This window comes from Aricia agestis, chromosome 15 (genome assembly GCF_905147365.1).
Source record: "Aricia agestis chromosome 15, ilAriAges1.1, whole genome shotgun sequence".
In the NCBI taxonomy this organism is placed as follows: Eukaryota; Metazoa; Arthropoda; class Insecta; order Lepidoptera; family Lycaenidae; genus Aricia; species Aricia agestis.
Window position 1 is genome coordinate 571,036 of NC_056420.1, and position 23,874 is coordinate 594,909.

At 35.3% G+C, this 23,874-nt stretch overlaps 1 protein-coding gene across 2 annotated transcripts in view; it reads left to right on the forward strand.

Annotated features, from left to right (window-relative positions):
* LOC121734247 (zwei Ig domain protein zig-8-like) overlaps nucleotides 1-23,874 on the forward strand; it is a 235,949-nt gene that overhangs the window by 181,296 nt on the left and 30,779 nt on the right. For both annotated transcript variants that reach the window (XM_042124727.1, XM_042124728.1), the window contains exon 4: nucleotides 22,166-22,290. In XM_042124727.1, the coding sequence (XP_041980661.1) occupies nucleotides 22,166-22,290 (125 nt within the window). The remainder of the gene's footprint in view (nucleotides 1-22,165; nucleotides 22,291-23,874) is intronic.

Sequence of the window (23,874 nt, forward strand, 5' to 3'; positions counted from 1 at the left end):
CTACCAACCGTCAACATTTGAACGCATATAAATACCTTTTTTTTTTTTATGAAATAAGGGGACAAACGAGCAAACGGGTCACCTGATGGAAAGCAACTTCCGTCGCCCATGGACACTCGCAGCATCAGAAGAGCTGCAAGTGCGTTGCCGACCTTTTAAGAGGGAATAGGGTAATAGGGGAGGGTAGGGAAGGGAAGGGAAGGGAATAGTTGAGGGTAGGGAAGGGAATAGGGTAGGGGTTAGGGGATTGGGCCTCCGGTAAACTCACTCACTCGGCGAAACACAGCGCAAGCGCTGTTTGACGCCGGTTTTCTGTGAGAACGTGGTATTTATCCGGTCGAGCCGGCCCATTCGTGCCGAAACATGGCTCTCCCACGTATAACCTGTCACGCTCACTCTATATATATATATATATATATATATATATATATATATATATATATATATATATATATATATATATTATGTCACTATATATTTATATATATATATATATATATTTTTTTTATCAAATCGGGGGCAAACGAGCAAACGGCTCACCTGATGGAAAGAAATTACCTTTACCCATGGACACTCTCAACAGCAGAAGAGTTGCAAGTGCATTACCAGTCTTTTCTAAACAGTTTATACTTCTCCTTCTATTATATTTTCAAATAATTCTTTAAGTTGTGCATTCCTACAAGTAATTAAGTAGTAATTATAGGTCCAAAAACATATTGCAAAGAAAACGCTTCCAAAATCTGTATGAGAAAAATGTTTATTGAAACTGAAAGTATGAAGCAATGTTCAGTTTCATATTGAGCTGAGAAGCGCCGTCAAAGAGATTCTTTCAAATTTAATTTCGCAATGTTTTTTCATATTTGGAAAGTTTTAGTATTCGTAGCATAATCATCGTGGTTACTGGTCGATAATAACATAGCTAGCCACTAAAACATATTGAGCATTCGCACAGTAATATTATGAAGTTTGCATATTTGCTACTTTAAAATGTTGTATAAAATATGTTTTTCATTTCCCGGGATTCTTAATAGGACAAGAGGACAAAACTAACAGACACACTTAACACATTTGTGGCGGTACCCACAATTCGCCTAACATTCCTGCATCGCGCTATCGAAGTTTCGGAGAACGGCAAGATATATGCAACGTCTGAAATGACGTCAGTGGGCTTCGCCCTGACTGGGCATACCACCTCGATCGGTCGGAAGATCTTCCTTTGGCCGCCACGCTCATATCCCACATTGGTGACCCTCGACAGAACACGCCTCCTTCATCATCATCACTCCCCGCCCCTCCGCACCGCGCCAGCCAGCATCGCCCCATCGGGTACATCGTCCACTAGCCGCAATGTACCGCGGCCTGGGCGACTCCGCATCGGCATCGGGCTTTCTCACTACACCGACCGGTCAGCAAGCAGAGCACATCTCTCCTGGTCAGCACGTAGCATCGGCCCCGCACGGCAGCTTATCCGACTCACTGGATCCCGTGCAGCAGCTTACAGTTCCGACTCACTGGGACTCCCTGCAACAGTTCCGACTCACTGGAACTCACTGGCATTGGCGACTCAAGCGACAAGACTTCAAGATTCGACCTCCGGTCTTCGGGGGGGAGTGATGTGGCGGTACCCTCAATTCGCCTAACATTCCTGCATCGCGCTATCGAAGTTTCGGAGAACGGCAAGATATATGCAACGTCTGAAATGACGTCAGTGGGCTTCGGCCTGACTGGGCATACCACCTCGCTCGGTCGGAAGATCTTCCTTTGGCCGCCACGCTCATATCCCACACATTATTCACACATTTTCACAATATTTATACATGGGAGAGCCATGCTTCGGCACGAATGGGCCGGCTCGACCGGGAAAATACCACGTTCTCACAGAAAACCGGCGTGAAACAGCGCTTGCGCTGTGTTTCGCCGAGTGAGTGAGTTTACCGCAGGCCCAATCCCCTACCCTATTACCTTCCCTACCCTCCCCTATTCCCTTCCCTTCCCTTCCCATCCCTGCCCTCCCCTATTACCCTATTCCCTTTTAAAGGCCGGGCGCCGGCAACACACCTGCAGCTCTTCTGATGCTGCGAGTGTCCATGGGCGACGGAAGTTGCTTTCCATCAGGTGACCCGTTTGCTCGTTTGCCCCCTTATTTCATAAAATAAAAAAATAAAAAATAAATATATTATATACTATTTAAGATGTACCTTTTTGTAATAACAAAAAAATACGAATAATTAAATTAAAGGACCACCAAATACAATGCAAATGTTTTATAAAATATAGTTTTCTTGAGATGGTGGAGTTTTGAATGGGAAAATCCGACGAAGAACCTCTCGGGGAGCTTAAAACGCGGATTTATAAATAGTCAGTATAATCGGAAATTTAATCGCCTTAAGAGTTTGAAAAATAAGCCGCCTTAAGAATAATCCCTTAAGTTTGATAAACAAACATCTTCGGTTGTTGTTACATCAGAATATTTATCCCAAGTCTATAGCTAGACGAAAATAAATAAAATAAATAAACAAAGCTTTATTATGTTCCATACAGTATTGAGTTTACAGAGTATAAAAAATTTATTATTATAGACAGTTTTCTGCATGTCAATTATTATAACAAAAAATCTAGAAACAAATTATTTAAATCCATAAAGTTAATATACCTAGCGGAATAGAGCAACAATCTCGAGCTGTCAAACGAAACCGAAATTGGTTTCATCTGTGTGTAAAAATATGTGTACGTTTACACTTACACAAGCATGATTGAAAATGATTTCTATGGGATTAAATTGTCAACGACTGGACGTCAAAAAAAGAGTGCTGCTGCCATGTATCACACGTCTCTTTTTACCACGCAGTGTTTACTGATAGTGACATCTCTCTTGCTCAGGCCTTTGATTCTCTATTCCGCTAGGTATATTAACTTTATGTTTAAATCACAATATCAGATGTCAAAATATATTATAACTAATAATTTAAATGTCAGAATATTCTACAAATTCATATAATATATTCATTAAATTACATATTTATAAAAATTCTATTACATTATTTTAAAGTATTTTTGCATTTTTCTGGATGTCAATAATTATTATAACAAAAAATCTAGGAGCAAATTAGTTTAAATCACAAAATCTTTTAAGTATGTCAAATATAACTAATAATTTAAATGTCACAATATTCTACAAATTCTTATTAGTAATTCATTAACTTACATTATTTTTTAAATTATTTTAGCATATATTAGGAAAATTGTCAAAAATTATAAACAGCATGCAGAAATTTAGAACGTTTATATCTGTATGGACCCCCTAAGGGTAAAAGCCTCCTCCAAAGAGATCCAATGTGCTCTATCTTTTGCCATATCTAGCCAGGCATTTCCCGCTACCGCCTTTATTCTACCAACTTCAACTATATTACCGCCTTCGTCTGCCCGTCTTGATTGTGGACGGCCTCTCGCTCTACTGCCTGTTGGTCCGGCCCAAGCTGCCGATCTTATAGTCCATCTGACGATCGACATCTGACTAAAATAAATAGTCGAGATTAACTCTGAATAGAAATAATTTGATTTTGAATAATATAATTAACGAATATTGTTAGAAAACAAAAGATTTATAAGTCTTAAAAATACAACGGAAAAATAAGACAGAGCTTAGTGTTAAATAATATTTAATGATGATATTATAATACCGAGTAGATAAAAGCTACTAAAGGCACAATTACACAAAATTGAGACAACCAATATCGCGTACGATAAGCATTATTGTTGCTCGTTTCCTATTCCAAAAAAGAATTTTACTTTTTGTTAAAATGAGTACTTATACGCGTATTCTTCACTAGATTAACTTCCCTTCTAAATCCTAATATAACCTTTATAAACTAACCTAATAACCTTTCAAGACTAAAGTTCGCCAAATCAGTTTAGTCGTTCTCAAGTTTCAGCGAGACTCAAAACTGAGAATTTATATAGATCGATATATTATATTGTTGTTGATCATGAATAATTTAAAGGGGACCAATATAAAGTCCCTATTAAGTATGGATATCGGCAACCGAACTTAGCCCATCGATAGCATAGGGGAGAGTGGGGTCTATTGATACTGGGGGAAGTTGGGTAACTAACTGAACTTACCCGTTAAGAGGCGATTATCACATCGTTCTCAGTTCCAGATCAGAAATGACGCAACCCCTTGGTCGTTTGTTTAGAAAACTGGTCCTTTGTATAAGTAGGTCACTTAACTAACAACAAGTGTTCTAAGTGGTATGTAAATTTGAAGTAAATTAATACAAAACCTATCACAAAATATTTGTCATATAATTGTTTTTAAATAAGACAATGTTTTTGTCTAAAACTTAAATTTTAGGTAAAATAGGGACTGGTATTGTACAAAGAAGAATACGGCTCAATTTACATACATTTATTGCGTGTGTTCGTGCGGACCCATATTATAAATCCAGCTTTAGACAATTTTTCTTAGGCAAGAATCACAGTAGCCCAAAGTCCTCAACTAGCATCACTGGATGGAGTAACATAGACTGACAGTATACCGGAACATAAACTGTACGAGTAGTAAAATAACTCGTACGAGTGAAATCCGATAATTCCTAAGCACATAAACAATAAAATTAATCATTAATCAAATCGTACGAAATTTTATTGCGGAATAAAAAAATTTATAGCGATAGTGTGACAATAATCCTGCTAAATATATCCATAAAGTGGATACAATAAAACGGGAACACGAAAACTTCGGCCGTAACGGGGCGAGGGGGCGAAAAGGGGACAACGGGACTCGTTGGCCCCGAATTACAAAAATTATGGCGCGTTCCATCCTTCATGGCGAATTTTTTATTCCTTTATTTCATTTCACATAATTACATTAATCATGTTGAGGAAAAAACAACTTTATGTATCGCCGCGGAGGGCGCAAATTTATTCGAATCCACCGAGTTATAAAAAGTCAAATTATCTACCAGATATCAAGTTTGTAAAATATGAAGCTGAAAAGTGCCTCGGTTTAGGGGCTTTATATTTATGAAGTCATGAGCATCAGCCATGAAGAGGTGTTTGCGGATCGTTTAACGCCCGTGGTCCATCGGTCTAGAGAGTGGCTCTTAAGTCGGTGGTCGTAGGTTCGACGACCACGTTGTTAAAAATATGTTTTTTTGCCTTTCGAACGACAAATATTGGCTCATTTCTTTAAAAGCCTGTAAAATCTGTCGTCTGTTGTTTCGGTCCCACTGGGCTACGAGGGAAAAGGTACATCAAGTTCAGGGAATAAACGTCGCGTGGTTAAAATTCGCAGACGGACCCTAATACTTGCGTAGTTTCACAATCTTGGCAATCCATCATAGCGATGGAGAGGGCTTTAAGTTGCACTCAACCACTGGGCCCCAGCCCTTTAATTTGAGAGGAAATCGTAGTAAAGTCCGAGCGGTCCTATATCAAAGGGTCAACCGCGGTTAGCCCTGTCCCTTAAACACTCAACAAATTTATAGGGAGCACAATCTGTCCGTGTCTAAACACAAATTAGTGGTCACTCTGTCTTTATATAATGAAGTTTTTATTAATGGATATTTACATTTGAATCTTAAAGGCGCTTTTCCAATCATTGGTGTTGTCATCCGCGCTCAAAAAATGTCTGTATGCTGGATACATGATCCTGGTTGCGTGCGTGTTGCCCGCATGACAGGAAAAATATTATATTCTATGAAATTATAGGGTGCGGGCAAGTTGCATGCGATCCGCGCGCGAGAGATAACACACATGACAAGAAAAGCGCCTACGCGCATACGCAAATTCCAATTTTAAAAGTTATGATGCTTATACGTATGTAGGGACTATGTTCGTTTGTTTGTTCCATTGTGACACCTAAACCCTTGATTCATAATTTGGTCATGTTATTAAAATAGTGTGTGGTATTAATAGATGTGTATAATCATAATAGACTGACAAACTTTATAGTTTTTAACCCGTGTTTATGTGAAAGCCTGAAATCTAGAATTCTAAAATAATATTTTGATGTAACAAGATGTATCTTGGTTAAGTTAATTTACTCCATTAGATATTATATAATTTCAGAGCTTATAATTTAATTGGCAATCATAATAATTAATATCAATTAACCTTTAAACACATAAAGTACAATTAATTAATATTTATTATATTGGCATCCTCATTAAAAGCATGTTGTATATAATTATAATATATTATTATACTACATTGTATGGCGTCGTATTAAACACAATTAAACGGTTGCAATTTATTAAATTCCTCTTATAATAAAATCGTAATTTTAGGTATGAAAAGGTGTTCATTACAGTTTTTAATTTAGCACTCTCAGGTTAGAAACGGTACGCGGGGAGACGCCGCCCCGCGCCGCACCGGCTGGGCCCGACACCTCGAGACGCTGGCTCTCGACCTACATACGTCGAAGGCGATATTATACGTCACCGTGTAAATATTGCTCCCTAACGAACACGCCTCTTAGACTATTATATTAAAAACGCCCGGTCTCTTGGGGGTATTTTATTGAAGCTCAGGTAATCTATATTTTTGGGGGAAATAACAAAAGGAAAACAGTAAAAAATAATAATGATTGATTTAAATCACAACAGTGTGATGCTTGTAAAACATCGATCCATACTAATAAAATGTGAAAGTGTCAGCCTGCTCTTCGTCAATTTTTTGCGCTCAAATCGTTAAGCCAATAGGATTAACATGATAATATGCATATCCTTTGTATAAGTATACTATTATTATTCCTTATATCCCTAAAAATATTAGAGTACATAATATAGTTTTCAATGCGGCTAAATTATTACTTCTATATTATTTACTTTCGGAAAACAAAATTGTAGGCAACATCTCACACAACAATAATTCAAATTTCAAAACCATTACAACTATAATTAGTGCGAATACACCACAAACCTAATTTTGTAATTCCATAGCATTTATTTCTAGGTGTGATGCCATTTTAATGATATAAGATAAATGCGAATATTTTGGTAAACCACCATCTCTTTTAGACTCACACGGCTCGGTAAACCAAAATATGTTTGAAATCACGCGGAAAGCTTGCACTATTTAACCGAAATAATTCTCGTTATAATTTGTGTTTGTGTTCACTTATTCGCAATTAAAATGCATGTGTAAATGATACACAGTGCAGACTAAAACAGCGCATATCAAATTTGAACAATGTTATTAACGGACCTAATATTTCTGATGCATGCAAAATATAATAATAATATGATAGTACAGGTACTATCAAGGTAATTTTTCGTTTGTCATTTTGATAAGCCGAACAATAATTTACTCAGCGAAAATTCTCGAAAGTGGTAGCTGACAGAGATAGAAAGGATTTAATATTTTGATTTGATGGTCTTAAAATGTGGATTGTTCTATTTGTAGGACAATGTTACTGTTAAATTATATAACTATTAACCTATCAATAAACAAAAAATCAGCTGGCTACGCTTCTGTTTTAGGGTTCCGTAGTCAGCCAAGATTTGTTATTGACTCTGGTTAGCTAGTAGAGAATGTCACAAGTTGCATTGGCATTCTCTACTAGCCTGCCTTTGTAAATATTTGCATAAAGTGTTTTAATAAATAAATAAGAACTATCCCAAGATAGGATGAAACTAATCTGTTAAGTAAGTTTATTTCATTGCTGCTCTAAATTGTAAATAGTTCCGCAGAACGGGCCCGCTTCGACAGTGGCATGTACTGCAGAATAAATTCGCTGGTAAATAGCGCAGTTCGGTAACGGGGTTGTACGCCGGCCGCTCGTGTTAACGCTAAACCACTTTCGGCTTAATAGCATGCTCTGCATCGCTAATAGAAATACACGGAGATTTATTTGACAGGAATATGAAACCTGATCTGCAGGCCCCTTTCCACGTTGGCCACGATGGGTGTAATTGTGACCATGATTGTGAAGCTGTCACTTGCATAATTGACGTCTTTTTTGTAGTATTAGAGGAATTGATTCATTGGCAGATTGCGGACTTAATTTGGTTGCGTTATGTTAAGCCCAGCTGATAAAATAGAGTAATTTGAGTTTTCAGAACTCGACCAAACGTAGATCCGCCATAATATATTATGCCTATAAATATTTTTTTCTGATTATTATGGAAATAATGATTACGACGATAGACGTTCGCTATCGCTTGTATTGTCATCCATCATCGAATAAAATGGAGAGGTCGTAATACACGAACGTTTCATATTACACGTTTGTGATCATTGGCCTAAGTGCGTAAGCGGCTGCATAAAAGTGATATTCGGGAGATATATCATACGTTTGATAAATATTGTGAGTGTATGTAATTCGTGAAATTTCCGAGAGTTGAAGCACTCGCATTCTCGAGATAAAATATAGAAGTCGTAACAGAAATTCACGTAATATTTTATCATAAATAATATTGCTGCGTCTAGCGGCTTTGAGGTTTTACACAGCATATAATATTATCATCTAAATAAAATTATGAAGATTCATTTCTATTATTACGTTTCGAATATTCTTGAGTCTATTTTGCGATACATTAGAATATAATATTATGGTTCTACGCTACACCTGCAAAGTTTTCATGAATCAAAATACATTTTATAAGAATGTTAGGCGAATTGTGGGTACCGCCACAGAATCTTTATTGGTAGATTAAACATTAACATATTACGCATGAGGGATGGCTAGGTATTTCATTGTAGATATTATATACTATCCCCTTTACTAATAAACGTTGTATAAGCTTTGAATAGTTATACAGTGTTTTGTTCCTGTCACACAAGTGACATTTTTAATTGGATTGAAGAAGACAAAACACTGTATAACTATTCAAAGCTTATACAGCGTTTATTAGTAAGGGGGTATGTATTTATAACATTTCTACACATACTTACATGTAAGTATATAATATTATGCGTGTGTATAATATATTTTCATATTAAGCTCCTAAACAGCTTGTCAGATTTCCGTTTGAAAGGTTTCATTCTATGATAATAAGCGAAATATAATACTTTATTCCCCGACAAATAGCCACTAACAACGTAAGTTATGTTATCACTGGTACTCGAAACACATCCGGACCATTTTTGGACCTTATCGCTATAGCCATAAGATCGAAAATACACTGTACACGTTTATTACCCATATTGTGCGCTTAAAACGCTTCAGATTAACATAATGCTGCCACCGATATGAGTGGAAATAACGCTTTTTACGAGCGATACAACTTTTATGGGAGATGTAAAAACTATTATGAAAACGACAGGATCGAAGATAAAATTGTAAGTGCACGTCGCGTAGTGAGATTGCACTCGGCAAGAAGTTGGGGATGAAACCAATACTTTTGTAAAACTTCAAGTATTCAAATGTTTGCTCGTTGGAAAATAGAATGAAAATAAGTTTGTGTGAATATGAATATACGCAATTCTACAATAATTACGTATATTGATTTAAAAATATAAAATATTTTTTGTAAAATAAAATAGATCTCTTATGACCTTCAAATCATACTATAACATGTAATTAAAATTGAACATAACAAAAAGATAATGAAACACACGTAATCACATACAGTCATAATAATATACGCTCGAAAAACGTTACCCTCCTGACCTAGTCGAGCAAAACATCCACCATTCAACAAGGATTAAAACCTGTCACATTGTCACCTCACTCTTTAATTTTCACAAGAGACGGGCTAAAAGTTTTTCATTTACAAGACCAATTGTTATTCTGTAATTTCAATCTCGGCTTTATTAAAAGTCTCCCCTGTACAGTGTCGAAACAAAACGAATTAGACTCATAACACCTTCCGAGGCCTTAATATTTGAAATGAGCTCCCATTCTTCGGATTTGTTTAGACTTTAGTTCTGCTTTTGAATGCGTTTTATTTTCATCTCGTTTATAGCCAGCATTCAGCGGGATAGCTAATGTTTTATCAACTATTCTGTTTTCTTTTCAAATAGTTTTGGTCGTTTTGCGGGTTTTTGAGTTGGTATTTACGTTGATGCATCTGAAAATAGGGCAATAATAGCTAGGTTTATGTCATTACAAAGTGTAATACCAGTATTATAGTATTCTGTGGTAATACTGTATTTTAACATAACATTACAGGGCAGCATTTACTTGAAAAAAAAACAATTTTATATAATATTATGTATATTAAAATACGTAAAAGTATTTTTATAATCACTTCTAAAAACAAATTGCGTAAAATCCTCGAACTCTTTTCCTTAACCTTAAAACATTATCCGCCTCCCAATTAACAAAATTCATCAAACAACGTGCATTTTACCAAAAGAACTCTCATCTCCAACAAAAGGCAGCGAAGTCCGCACAATGGGTGAAAAAATTTTCGGGTCTCGCGGAAAAAGTTAAATTTTTCCCGCAAAACTAATGCGAGCAATCTTCGCAACTTTTAATAGGAGGGCCAAGGGGCGGGCGGTATTTTAAAAAATATTGACCGCCATCTGTAGAAAGAATCATCGGATGAGAGGATTTTAGTTGAAAATGTGATTATTAGATTATTAGAAGTTTTTTAGGGTACCATTTCCAAAAATAAGATGAAATTCTTTACACGTAAGCGTAACTAGTTTCATCGTGAATTCGAACGCGTAAAATATAGTATAACAACCGTTCAGTTTTCCCAATAAAAAGTTACTAATGCCATATTCATTTCATGAGCTTCTTAATATTATTATGTTGAGGAAGAGTGGCCATTCCTGACACAGGTCCACCTTTGTATAACGTAATTTATACGTGGGAGAGCCATGCTTCGGCACGAATGGGCCGGCTCGACCGGAGAAATACCACGTTCTCACAGAAAACCGGCGTGAAACAGCGCTTGCGCTGTGTTTCGCCGAGTGAGTGAATTTACCGGAGGCCCAATCCCCTACCCTATTCCCATCCCTACCCACCCCTATTCCCTTCCCTTCCCTAACCTCCCCTATTACCCTATTCCCTCTTAAAAGGCCGGCAACGCACCTGCAGCTGATGCTGTGAGTGTCCATGGGCGACGGAAGTTGCTTTCCATCAGGTGACCCGTTTGCTCGTTTGCCCCCTTATTTCATTAAAAAAAATGTATTTTTTGATGAAATAAACATTTATTTACTTATTTAGTTAATATTTCCACTAAACTGTCTTTCCCGCCGCTTATACGTGATACATGTCGCAAGACACTTAACAGTTAACTATTTACATAGTTTTAACTTAACTTTCAATATAGAAACAGTGGACATGCGTTTCATTTTTCAATCGACAGCATGAATATTCCATACCATCCAGGCGTCATATTAATTGTACCCGTATATAGGTCGTGTATTTTTACCCCATCTCCCCCTGTTAGCCCCATGTCCGGGTCACTGTCTCCGGCCGTCTGTTGCGGTCGTGAGCAGTGGGTAATGTTGCGCTGTGACTTAAGATTAAGGCTATAATAATAATAATCTACGACGACCTCTGTGGCTCAGTTGGTGGGCTGTTGGCAGCTCAAGCCGGGGGTCGCGGGTTCGAATCCCGCCGAGGGAACAAAAAGTTTTCGAAGTTCCTGGGTCATGGATGTGAATTAAATATGTGTATCATATAATAAAAATCTTAAATATAATATGTAATATGTATAGTATAAAAATATTAAATATATTTCCGCTGTCTGGTACCCGTAACACAAGTCCTTCAGGTACTTAGCACGGGGCCAGACTGACGTGGTGTGAAGCGTCCATAGATATTATTATTATATATAATCTATATACATCTATATACAATTAACTAGACGACGCCCGTAACGGAGTTGCGGCAAAATTTGTTTATAGAAACCGTACATTTTTTCGGGATGAAAAGAGACCTATGTCCTTTCACGGGACTTGAAGTATCTCCATACCAAATTTTAGCTCGATCGGTTTGGGCGTGAAGAGGTAACAGACAGACAGACAGACACACTTTCGCATTTATAATATTTGTATGGATAGATGTTGTGGTACTCACGTCTGCACTTAGTGACGTTTAATGATTATTTAACTTTAATTTAATAAAGATTTTAACGGAAAATGTATGGGGCTTGTGTTAAATCTCCATTAAATTAAAGTAAAATCATGAATGGTGTCTCTGAGTGCTATCGTCAATAGTAAATTCAACCATAAGGGTCTGTTAGCTGAGCTGCGTAGCAATGAAAATGCTTTTCAAGATGCCATGTGCTGCGCTCAGCGAGGACAGCTGGTAAAGAAGGGTTCTATTGGTAGATATAATTTGCTGTTTTACAATTTTGGGGTTATAATTTTTTATGACTTTCTTATTTTAATTAATACATAAATAATTGTGTTAAATTAAACCTTTATTCCCCACAAACAAAATAATTTAAAACTCCACCAGGAAAACATAAAGTGACAGCAGCGTCGAATCGCGGATCGAGCACATGCATCAGCGACAGACGGACATGCAAATACGGGCACGTGCTATAAATACACACGTACATTGTATAAATAACCCCCTTTCGATACAGTACACTATCGCGAGGGCGTTATTTATAGATGCCACCCGCTGTACAATATATTCGTAAGGCGCCCGTGGAATCGACATATGCGATAACATGCATCGTCCATAGTATACTAATCTATCTTCTATCTTCTTCTTCTATATATATAAAACTCAAAGGTGACTGACTGATTGACATAGTGATCTATCAACGCACAGCCCAAACCACTGGATGGATCGGGTTGAAATTTGGCATGCAGGTAGATGTTATGACATACGCATCCGCTAAGAAAGGATTTTGATAAATTCCAACCCCAAGAGGTTCAAATAGGGGATGAAAGTTTGTATATAATAATACTTCTTAACGTGAGCGAAGTCGCGGGCAAAAGCTCGTATATAATTATATAAAATTCAAAAGACTGACATGGTGATCTATCAACGCACAGCCTAAACCACTGGACCGATTGGTCTGAAATTTGGCATAAAAAAAAAGGTAGATGTTATGACGTAGGCATCCGCTAAGAAAAGATTTTGATTAATTCTACTCCCAAGGGGTTAAAATAGGGGATGAAAGTTTGTATATAATCATACTTCTTTACGCGAGCGAAGCCGCGGGCAAAAGCTCGTATTTAATACAAAAGTGTGTATATCTTTCTGTCTCACATTCAACTTAAGCTACTACCGACTTTGATGCAATTGTAAAATCAGCATTGTAAATACTTTCTGAGGAAAGAACATAGGATAGATTTTGTCACTGTAAAATGTGTTCGACATTAAATTACCTTTTGTACCATTTTTTTATCGTTGGGGAAATGCAATTACGCATCCCCGGCGGTTTGGGGATGGCCACCGGGGTATGTGGGACTCCCCAGGGCGGCGAGGGCCGCGCCCGGGCATACCCACTAAAACTCCAACGAGTGTTCCTACTTTCCGCTTTAGGCAGAGCCACGGGATACGGGGACCCTACCTTTTGTACCTAAAAGCGTTGTCGGTTTAATCAACATAAATTCAAGACAATTTTCTGTGTACTTACTAGTATTTATTGTTTTAATTAAACGTAACAAAATAATAATTACTTGACCTAAAATAAAACAAGTCTGTGTAGGCGAGCTAGCGGACATTCAAAAACATAATTTTCTGAACATTATCAGTCCGTCTGTACAAGTAATTAAATTCTATTTATAATTATAACAGTGTTTTTGTCTAATCTGAGTGTTTTATTTCTCTATAATCTAAGTTACTAAGTGAAATACTTACAAAAAAAATATTTGGTGTAAACTAAATATCACGTATTTAATTAATTACTTTAGAAATTTAATATATTTAATATACTACATGACTCGGTAAACTTCGTGTCACTTTCCTCCTTATATATTTAAACCTTATACTAGGCTTCCACGAATATTTAAAGAATACTTACTAATTTAATAACTAATGAATAATGATAACACTCAAATTGGCTTGTCTTTTCAAATGCAGTCAATACTTAATATCTTCAAATACTCATTGAGATCAGTAAAGCAATACGAGATGGTGCACGATTTGGAGATGAATTATTATTTCATCTGGTTACTGTGCATACCGTGCTTGACACAAAGTTCACTTTCGTACCGATTAAGCATTGCCAAGTCACGTTTTCTACCATTTCGTCCCGTTTCGGTGTCAACTGGTACAACCTTTGAAGGACTTAAATACAGCTCATGATGATAATATTTACTGTACATTACTCCATTTTTTGTCGTGATTTAAGTGCCGGAATGCTTAGAACCTTTTCGTGAAAGCCAAGCTACACTAGCGACTTGGTCAAGTGAACAAAAATATGTTACGCAAACCGCAAGATAACCATTTAGTTTACGCATACTGCCGTATTATTTATGATCATTTGAACAATAATAATTTACAATATTTATTAAAATTATCGTTCTTAAATAAATTATCAGTTTATTCCTTAATTCCTCTTAAAAGACTTGGAGATATGATAAGGAGAGTAAACCGCCGCACTATGGAAAATGGTAGAACTAGAGCATATCATAAATGGTTTTTAAAAATATCACAATTTGAATGAAATATTTATTGCATTCGATACTCTAATAACTAAATAATCCTAATCAGACATTTTTTTGTACTAAAACTGCATAAATATTTTTTTTTCATAGGTTGAAGTAAGTTGAAGTAGCGGATGGCTCATTCAAATGTTTGCATACACATAATTCAAATGAATATTGTGAAAAAAGTGCTTAGCACATGCATGCGGTTTTATACATTTTTAAAAAGGATATTTTATGTTCATAATAATGAGCTATTAACTTTTTTTAATATGCTTTTTATTTTTGAGTAAGTACTTAAAAATTGACATACCCTATTTTTCACTTTTCTTTTTTTTTGTCGAAGGTTTTCACAGTTACTCACGTCTCCCCACGCGCATCTTTATGTGTTATTTGATAGCCTAACTATTCATAAATGAAAAATTAAAGAAATGAACTGCGGAAGTGTTCGGTCCTGGAAGTTATGGGGAAAAATGTGATAGAGGTCGGAGTAGATAATTCGGTATCTTTTGCGGTTACTGCTGACATAGTGTGCAAAATCAATATTAATCACAATATTTTGATAGCAATAGCATATTCTATTCTGCACTCGTCCTGCGTGAGTAAATATGCATAACATTGATATTAGTACGTATTTCATATCTAAAAAACCAGTATATAAGGGGAAGCAAATATCTTCAAATTGCACACTTCAGCGTATATTTCATATTAAGTGACACTTATTTCAATTGGTTATTTCCATTAAAATGTCAACATTCAACTGTACTAAGGGCGATTTCATCGTTCCCTATATCGAACGTGGCAGAACCTTGGAATCGTTGTCCATAGTTTTACAGCAAACATTAAATGTTTCTGAAAACAACTCGTGTTTTGTAATTGGTGACATTCAAAGACATATTCTGCCTTCTTTCAATAAGCGCTGGGCTCAAGCATCAGCAGATTTTATAATTTTATGTTTTTTATTATGCTTGTGTGATAAGTAATTGTTTAAGTTTTCTTAATTTTTCTTATATTAGTACTCATTTATAAAAAATTAACATAATATAACTACTCATATTACTTTTTTCTCTTTTCTTTTTTTTAACCTAAAATAAATATGTATACATTAAAAAAAATCAAAAATTGATTATTTTTTAAATCTTTGTATATCACTGTATACATGTGCCAAATCTCAATACAATACGATGAAAAACCTTGAAGTTACAGATTTTCGATCCGATACGGACCCAAATTTTCCACTGTGCGCCGAGGCAGGAGAAAAAGTATTACCCTCATCTCTTTCTAACGTATGGCGAAAATCTTTGCTTCCGCTTTCTCACGTCTAACTGCGACGTTTCCTGAGTTTGTTTATAAGAACTTGTATGTCGTAGGACTCACAAATTTTTCTATAGTGTGCGAAGGCTTTTTCTTGCGTGACTAAAATGCTTTCAGTTCTTAAAACATCAAACGAAAAGTACTAAACATTTCACTTTACTTTTTGCTCCACTAATTAATGGGGTGTAATATTACGAGTTTTCGCTTTGTATTTTATGTTTTAATTAACAAAATATTTTATGTAAACAATGGCATAATCCGCTTTTTATGTGCCCGTTTTAAATGCGCGGTTAAATATTCGGCATTATGTTTTTCATTGTATTGTTTACTGAGGAACCAAATTAGCGGCTTCTAAGGGTTTTGTTGAATACTTTATATAAAATATAAAATTTGAATATTTTTCGCGGCTCCATCTAAAAATAAGACTATATTGTATCTAATTATCTTCACATCCAACTTTTGCATTTATAACTAGTATTTTAGAAAAAAATATATATTATGTGACTAACTAATTATAATATACATTATACAATATACAATTCGAAAACATAATAAAGACCTGCGGGGCTAAAATGGTCACATTTAGCAATTCCTCTCAATCAACTCAGCAAATGAATTGACAAAACTGTCAAACTGACAAATGTCAAATCAGTACAAAAATACAGAAATGAATTGCAAGCAGAGTTGCATTTTGCGATTTTAGAAAAATGAATCATATTATGATTCATGTCATGATTCTTCAAAGCGACCATTTTAGCCGCGCTGACGCGCAATATGGAGCAGGGCGCAATATTCCACACCGCTAGTTATTGATATTTTTTTAATATTTAGTAAATGTACATTTATATAACGTGTTTTACACTACTAACAGCATCATCTCAGTTACGTTCATAGAAAATTGAACGAAAATTTCCTTTATACTTCTCCGAATACAATTTTTTAGTTGATCGACAATTCTATATTATAACTTATGAAGTCTTCTTAGCCGTGATAGCTTTCCTTTTAAATTCAGCATATTTCCTACCTCCGTGATTTTTTTCACATTTCCAGAAGCAACCGTTTAGCTGGTTAATTTCCACTTTAATACTTCATATTTCACAAATGGACCCTAAATCGGAAAATGGTCTTTAAATACTCATAATATTTTTTTTACTTTATTATATATTTTACTATACTAGTATTCTTATGCCATAAGTACTTACCAGTATATTCTACTTATAATTATGAGTAATTTAATAGGGCTCATGCTAAAAGTATTGATTTATAAAGGTACACTTACACTGGGAATATTAAGTAGATCGCACACAAGTCCCAAATGTTAAACTAAACTTTGTTATGCAAATGCTGAAGGCAAAAACTAAGTAGGGGACTTTGGGGCAACATGGAGTATCTAAGCTTTAAAGGAAAACAGCTCTTATTAACAAGATAACAGGAATCATTATGCTGTATACCCTCGGTACCTCATATTACATTACCATCCCAGGTTCCAACTTCACTAGGCTTTGTGTGATGGGGCTTTAAGAACTTAAAGACGTATTTTAGTTGTTATTCAATTTAAATCAAATCAAATCAAATCATTTAATTCAGGCATCAGAGGCCCATATAACAAATACCTTAAATGTAACATACATATAATTATATAATAAATACCTTAAAACTAACATACATATTTTATATATACTTAAAAACTAACATACATATAATTATATAATAAATACCTTAAAACTAACATACATATTTTATATATATTTAAATACAAACTTGAATTTGCTGCTAAAAAATTAAATGCTTAGTAGGTTAATCATAGACGTATTTAAACAAATCATACAAAAACACTAGTTTTAAATGTAAATCTAAATTAATAAAATAAAATAATAATAATTGAAGACATGAGAGATTAAAGTAGGTACCTAATGAACAATTTAAAAACTGTGTTTTTTTTGCATTAATGAAGACGTTAAGATCGGGAAAATGATTCAAAAATTAAAAAATATATATATAAGACTCGTACACGAAGGGTTCCGTACCGTTATAGAGGAAAAACATGCCAAAAATTGTGTTTAGAATAGAATAATTTATTGCATAAATGTGGAACAAAAAGGTCTTACAATATTACTTAAAAGGATCCAACATTCTGCCTAATAGGTGGCGTGCAGAATTATTTCAAATTGTATGGCGTTAATTACTATAAAAAGTACTTGTTTTTTGTATGGGAGCCCCTCTTAAATATTTATTTTACTAAAATTTTATTATTAATTATCACAGTACACATATAATAATTCAGAATAATTATGTGAAAATTTCAAGTGCCTACCTCTTGCCATTAACGATATCTAGCAAAAAAGGGCGAAAAAAATAATTTTATTTTTGTTGTCATAGCGGCAACACTAATACACAATGTGTGAAAATTTCAGAAGTGTAGCTGAAGCGGTTCATAAGATACAGCCTGGAGACAGACATACAGACAGACAGGCAACGAAATCTCAGTAAATAATAGGGTCCCGTTTTTACCCTGAAAAAAAATTACGGAACCCTAAAAATGTGATGTGGATGAGTGTGTAATTTCGTAGCATAGTGTAGCTGTGCTACAAAACTTAGTAGCTGGTGCTACGTAGCCTAATATTGCTATAATAACTTTTGCTAAATCTCCTCTCTATCTTTAAACTCAAATCAGCATGATCATTATTTTGTTTACAAAATTATATTACAAATTAATCAACTTACTTTCATGACTGCGGATTTAATGCTAATTAAAAACCCTTAGAAAATACTTTATCACTATAATATAGCGCAAAGACTCGCTGCCTGTCCTTATTTAGTTCCCATTTTAAAGCTTAACAAAACGGGAAGCGTCGCAAGCAAAGAAAAATTATCCTTTCAATAACAGAAGAAAAGCTTAGCTTGTATGGAGCATTTATTCAGAGCAGCTCAGAAGCGCAATTAATTGCCACTAGTGGCGGCTGTCACCCGTTTGACACTTACAAATAGTGGCCCGGACACACTATTTATCATATTTTTGCTGTAAAATATCCTTCAAGGATTCGCGATTAATTATAATAAGTTTGCTCTTCGAAAGCTTTTTATGGTAGAATTTTAATTTTTCTGAACCTATCACAATTTTCGTTCATTTTCTTTGAATAATATAATATTTCTTGTTTTAAGAGCGTTCCTGACTCCAATAATCAAACATCGTCCTCCTCTCTTCACACTCACGCCCGTCTTTCATATGCCAGGTGAAAAAAGACGGAGCGGAATCATCGCCGAGTTAGTTTTACTTGAATATAAGATGAACTATAATGATTATGAAAAAAGTGTTTTGAGCGAATTTAGGTTTTATCAATGCCTTTTTAGATATTAAATGAACATACAAAAAAAAAAAAAAAATATATATATATATATATATATATGTATATATATATATATATATATATATATATATATATATATATATATATATATATATATATATATATATATATATATATATATATATATATATATATATATATATATATCCACAGCCGAATATATAACCTCCTCGTTTTTTTGATAGTCGGTTAAAAATATTAAAGAAAAGACAACAAACTTCGAAGATCCAAGCAAGAATATGTCTAAAACGTGGTTTTTTGTAAAAAAGAAACTATCGAGCATTTTTCAGTAATCGTATTTTCGTCTTGAGCATTTATTCTTCATGAACTGAAGTTACTTGTGTCAAAAAATCAGTTTTCTAGACCTTACAGATTTTAAGATCTAGGTTTAAGTATGTAGTCAAGTTAGGGTCAGGTACGCTCTTAAGGTACGCCTACCTCACAATTATCAGAATAATCGGTTCAATATTTTTTCTTCATCTGTTTTTTTTCATTTCGCCATTTTTTTTTTAAATAATAGAGATTGTATTTTCTACGCAACAAAATAATTGTTATCCTCAGTTTGATGAATGCTCCACCGATCATTTTGCCTGAAGTGTCCACCACTCTGAACGAGCTACCGCCATCGTTCCACAAGCAAATCCTCTGATGCGATCCTATTTCGTTCTTCGTGTGTGAAAAAGAAGGCATGATATTTGGAAGTAATATTGTAAATATACTAGATTAGCGAAAGTGACCTCAATTATAATATGACGTGCAGAGTAAGCGACATATTTTCGGCATATGTGACGTCACCTACTTAGCCTTCAAAAGGGGCGCGGCTCTATTTCCGGTTCGGCGGAGACATGCGGCTTCCGATGTAGGCTGTGTGTACACTGGCGAATATACACTCTGTTCTGAACATTAGTCTTCCACAGTGCGTTTTTCGCGTAACTTACAGCCGCGCACTGTAAAACTCTGGAACGAACTGTCACCAGCAGTATTTCCGGACCTATACGACCTGCAAACCTTCAAGAAAAGAGCGTATATCTTAAAAGGCCGGCAACGCACCTGCAGCTCTTCTGATGTTGCGAGTGTCCATGGGCGACGGTAGTTGCTTACCATCAGGTGACCCGTTTGCTCGTTTGCCCCTTATTTAACACTGCAGTACACGCGTGGGCTACCATGGTAGACCAGGGTCACTTTTTCAGCGATATTTTTTCAGTAAAGCTCGCTAGAAACCTGTCATTCCAGGTAATCCCCGTTTGATAAATTTGACAAAACCTCAGTACCTCCTGTAACCTTATAGTCAATGGAAATTATAGATATTTGGCATCAAAAACGCTGGACTACGGAAGTAGTCCGCGCGAGTATTGGTGTACTAAATTCAACCATGTATGTTTTTTTTATTATTGATTTATAGCGTTTTTATCGTTTGTGATTGCATATTTTATGCATTAACACCAAAATACATTTAAGATAATTTGATTACAAACACTAAAACTTAATTTTTTAATAAGATATAGTGACCTGTACACATTGACGTCGTAACCATATTATGCCTGACCAGAAACATAGGAAATTTCACCAAATTGCAAAAATATAATCAAAAAATTATTATATAATGACATATTTAACTAGTGAGTATTTAATTAATCAATAAATAAACTATTTTGTAGTTTTTACAATGAAAACTTAGCGCCATCAGTGCCGGTTGTGTGGGGCAATGTCAATGCTGCATATTATCCCAAATTTGATCGCCAAGAAAGTGGTGATAGATTTGTCATTCTGGTTTTATTCTGACCTGTAAGTGGGATAGAATCTTGAATAACATAAAACAAACAAATGTCTAACTTATTTTAGTTTCACTTAAGGAATACACATGTTTGATTTCACCAGTACGATTTTGGTCACATTTTCATAGAAATTCACAAACTTGTTGATTTTTCAGTAATTTTTGATTTTATTTGTCATTTTAATGTAATAATAATTATTATGAAAGCAATTAAGATTTTTAGATGGCCTACCATGGTAGGCCACGCGAGTACTCGTGTAAAAAAAAGGGGCGCGTGGACTGCAATGTTAATTAAAAAAACCACTAAGTGTAACTAGATACAGTGAAATGACGCGACACAACTGGACACTGCACATGCGTATGCACGATTTTATAGTAATAATAATGTTTAGCCGGGATCGTGTAGTGAAGTTCCTCCTTTAATGTGAAAGGAAAGATAAACTTGAACAATATCGTGTCATTATAATTAAGGCCTCTCCATCTTGGTCCATGATGACAAATATTGGACATGAAGGCAAATACAAATTGTAGGTCACCTTCGACTATTTGCCCATGATCGACTTGAGTCACTGCATAATGTTGACTGTAGCTGCACAATTACTCGACGTTAACACCGTTTATGACAGTTAAAATGTGTATTTTTTGTAACAAGTATTATACATTTAGTGTGTACACAGCATAACAGTCTGATACTTTGGAAATGAGTCAACGTACACATAGGGGGAGGTGGTAAAGGGGGTGTCAAAGAATCGACACCGAGCCCTCTCGTGCCTGCAGCTTGTCTGGCGATGAGAATGTCTAATTAGCTGATGTACGGGGATTTCCCGGGATGTTGAACTAGTTATAGTCGATACGGTCGAGTGACGAGGCACAATGTTTCGTATCGATATACCAAAGGTTTATAAAATGTTGTATGTAAAGAGAGTCATAAAAATCATAATGAATATAAAAATATTATGTCGATTTGTGTAAGCCACTGAATCGATTTTTATTACGAAAAATTACGTCTTCTTACTATGTTACGAGTACGGGCGACATGAAGTATTTTTTACAACATAGACTTCAAATTCTGGACCGCGTATTTTCTTCTCCTTACCTTTCAAAGAACTCTCTTAAGGTTAAAATAAAATGTATTTACTGAGCATCTAATCTTGTAAAGAGTATGATGATGATGACTAACCAGTGGCGTATTCCGCAGGCCCAGGCGGGGGTATCGGCGAGGGACGGCCGTACTTCGACGACGTGTCGCCGCGCAACGTCACGGCGGTGGTGGGCCAGGCTGCCGTCCTGCGCTGCCGGGCCAAGCAGATAGGGAATAGAACGGTGAGTAAACGTAAAGTAAACGTAAAACTTAAAAAATTGTCTTGATCTTGCAGTCTTGGTCTTGCGAAAAAAAGGAAAACCAAGACCAAGACTATTCTTAGACTTGCAAGACCACAGCAGTGGTCGGCCAGACTGCCGTGCTGCGTTCCCGGGCCAAGCAGATAGGAAATAGGACGGTGAGTAAACGTAAAGTAAACGTAAAACGCGTGCCGAGGATCGGAATCCTACATTCCAATCTTCGGCACGCGACCTATGTGGTAGTAAATATTTTGTAATCTGTGACGCGCGACTTCGAAAGACAAAAATTCAAATAAAATGCCACTTTAAGAACTAGGCTTTATGTTTGATTTTGCTCTACGCCACTACAAAGCATGAACCAATAAAAAATGGGAGAGACAACCTCCTGCGAGCGGCAATCAATCTGTCATTTTATTGAATATCTTCATGTGAAGCAGAAAAAGTTCAATTTTAAATGAGTCATTAAAATATATGCATTATGTGTTCCAATGTAACTGCGGGGCTAAAATGGTCACATTTAGCAACTCCTCTCAATCAATTCAGCAAATGAATCGTCAAAACTGTCAAACTGACAAATGTCAAATCAGTACAAAAATACAGAAATGAATTGCAAGCAGAGTTGCATTTTGCGATTTTAGAAAAATGAATCATATTATAATCCATATCATGATTCTTCAAAGCGACCATTTTATCCCCGCTGTTCAGTTTCTTCTAATGATACAAGATAGTTATATAACCTTACGTGCAACTATAAAGTTTTGTGCACATTAGTAAAGTGGCAAATAGCTATAAAGTTCAAACCCTTTGATACTGCAGTCTCCTCTGATGTAAAGGTGTAAGTTATATTACCGTCATCGATTCGCCGACAAAGATGGCCGACACTTGCTGACATCTCGCCAACACCGATAGCTTCCAGTTCGGTGGTTAAGTCGCCACTTACCTAATTAAATTATTAACGATCATTACGCGCAGTCAAAATAGCTTTAAAATAATGTAACTAACTTTGTAAGTAATTTCTGGATGAATTACGTAAAATGATAATAGTCTTCTTCGAATGTATATTACCTATACAAAATATGAATAATCTATACTTATAAAATAATAACATTATAATAATATAGTAGATCATTTTCAGCCCAGAATGTCTGAGTCCACCACGCTCATATTTCAATTTTCAATTTGGTCATTTCAACAACTTCCTTGTATTTTTTCGTGCTGAGTTACTTATATAAAAAAAAATCAAAAAATCAAAATCAAAATCATTTATTTGCTGAAATAAGGTACAATATGGTGTTATAGAGGTATTGAAGTTCTCTTATTTTGCCTTAGGGTGGCGTGCAAATTTTATAGGTATAGTCTGTCAATCTTATTTGTACATTTTCTTAACATTCCTTTTTTTTTAATAAATATTTATAAAAATGTTATACAATATGTCAATTTGTGTTTTTTTTTTACGAGTTCAAATGTCAATAGTTATTAATAATAATAGTAATCTAAGTCATCAATATTCAATACATTTATCAATTTCATTTATTTATTTAATTAATTTATTATTATTATGTCATC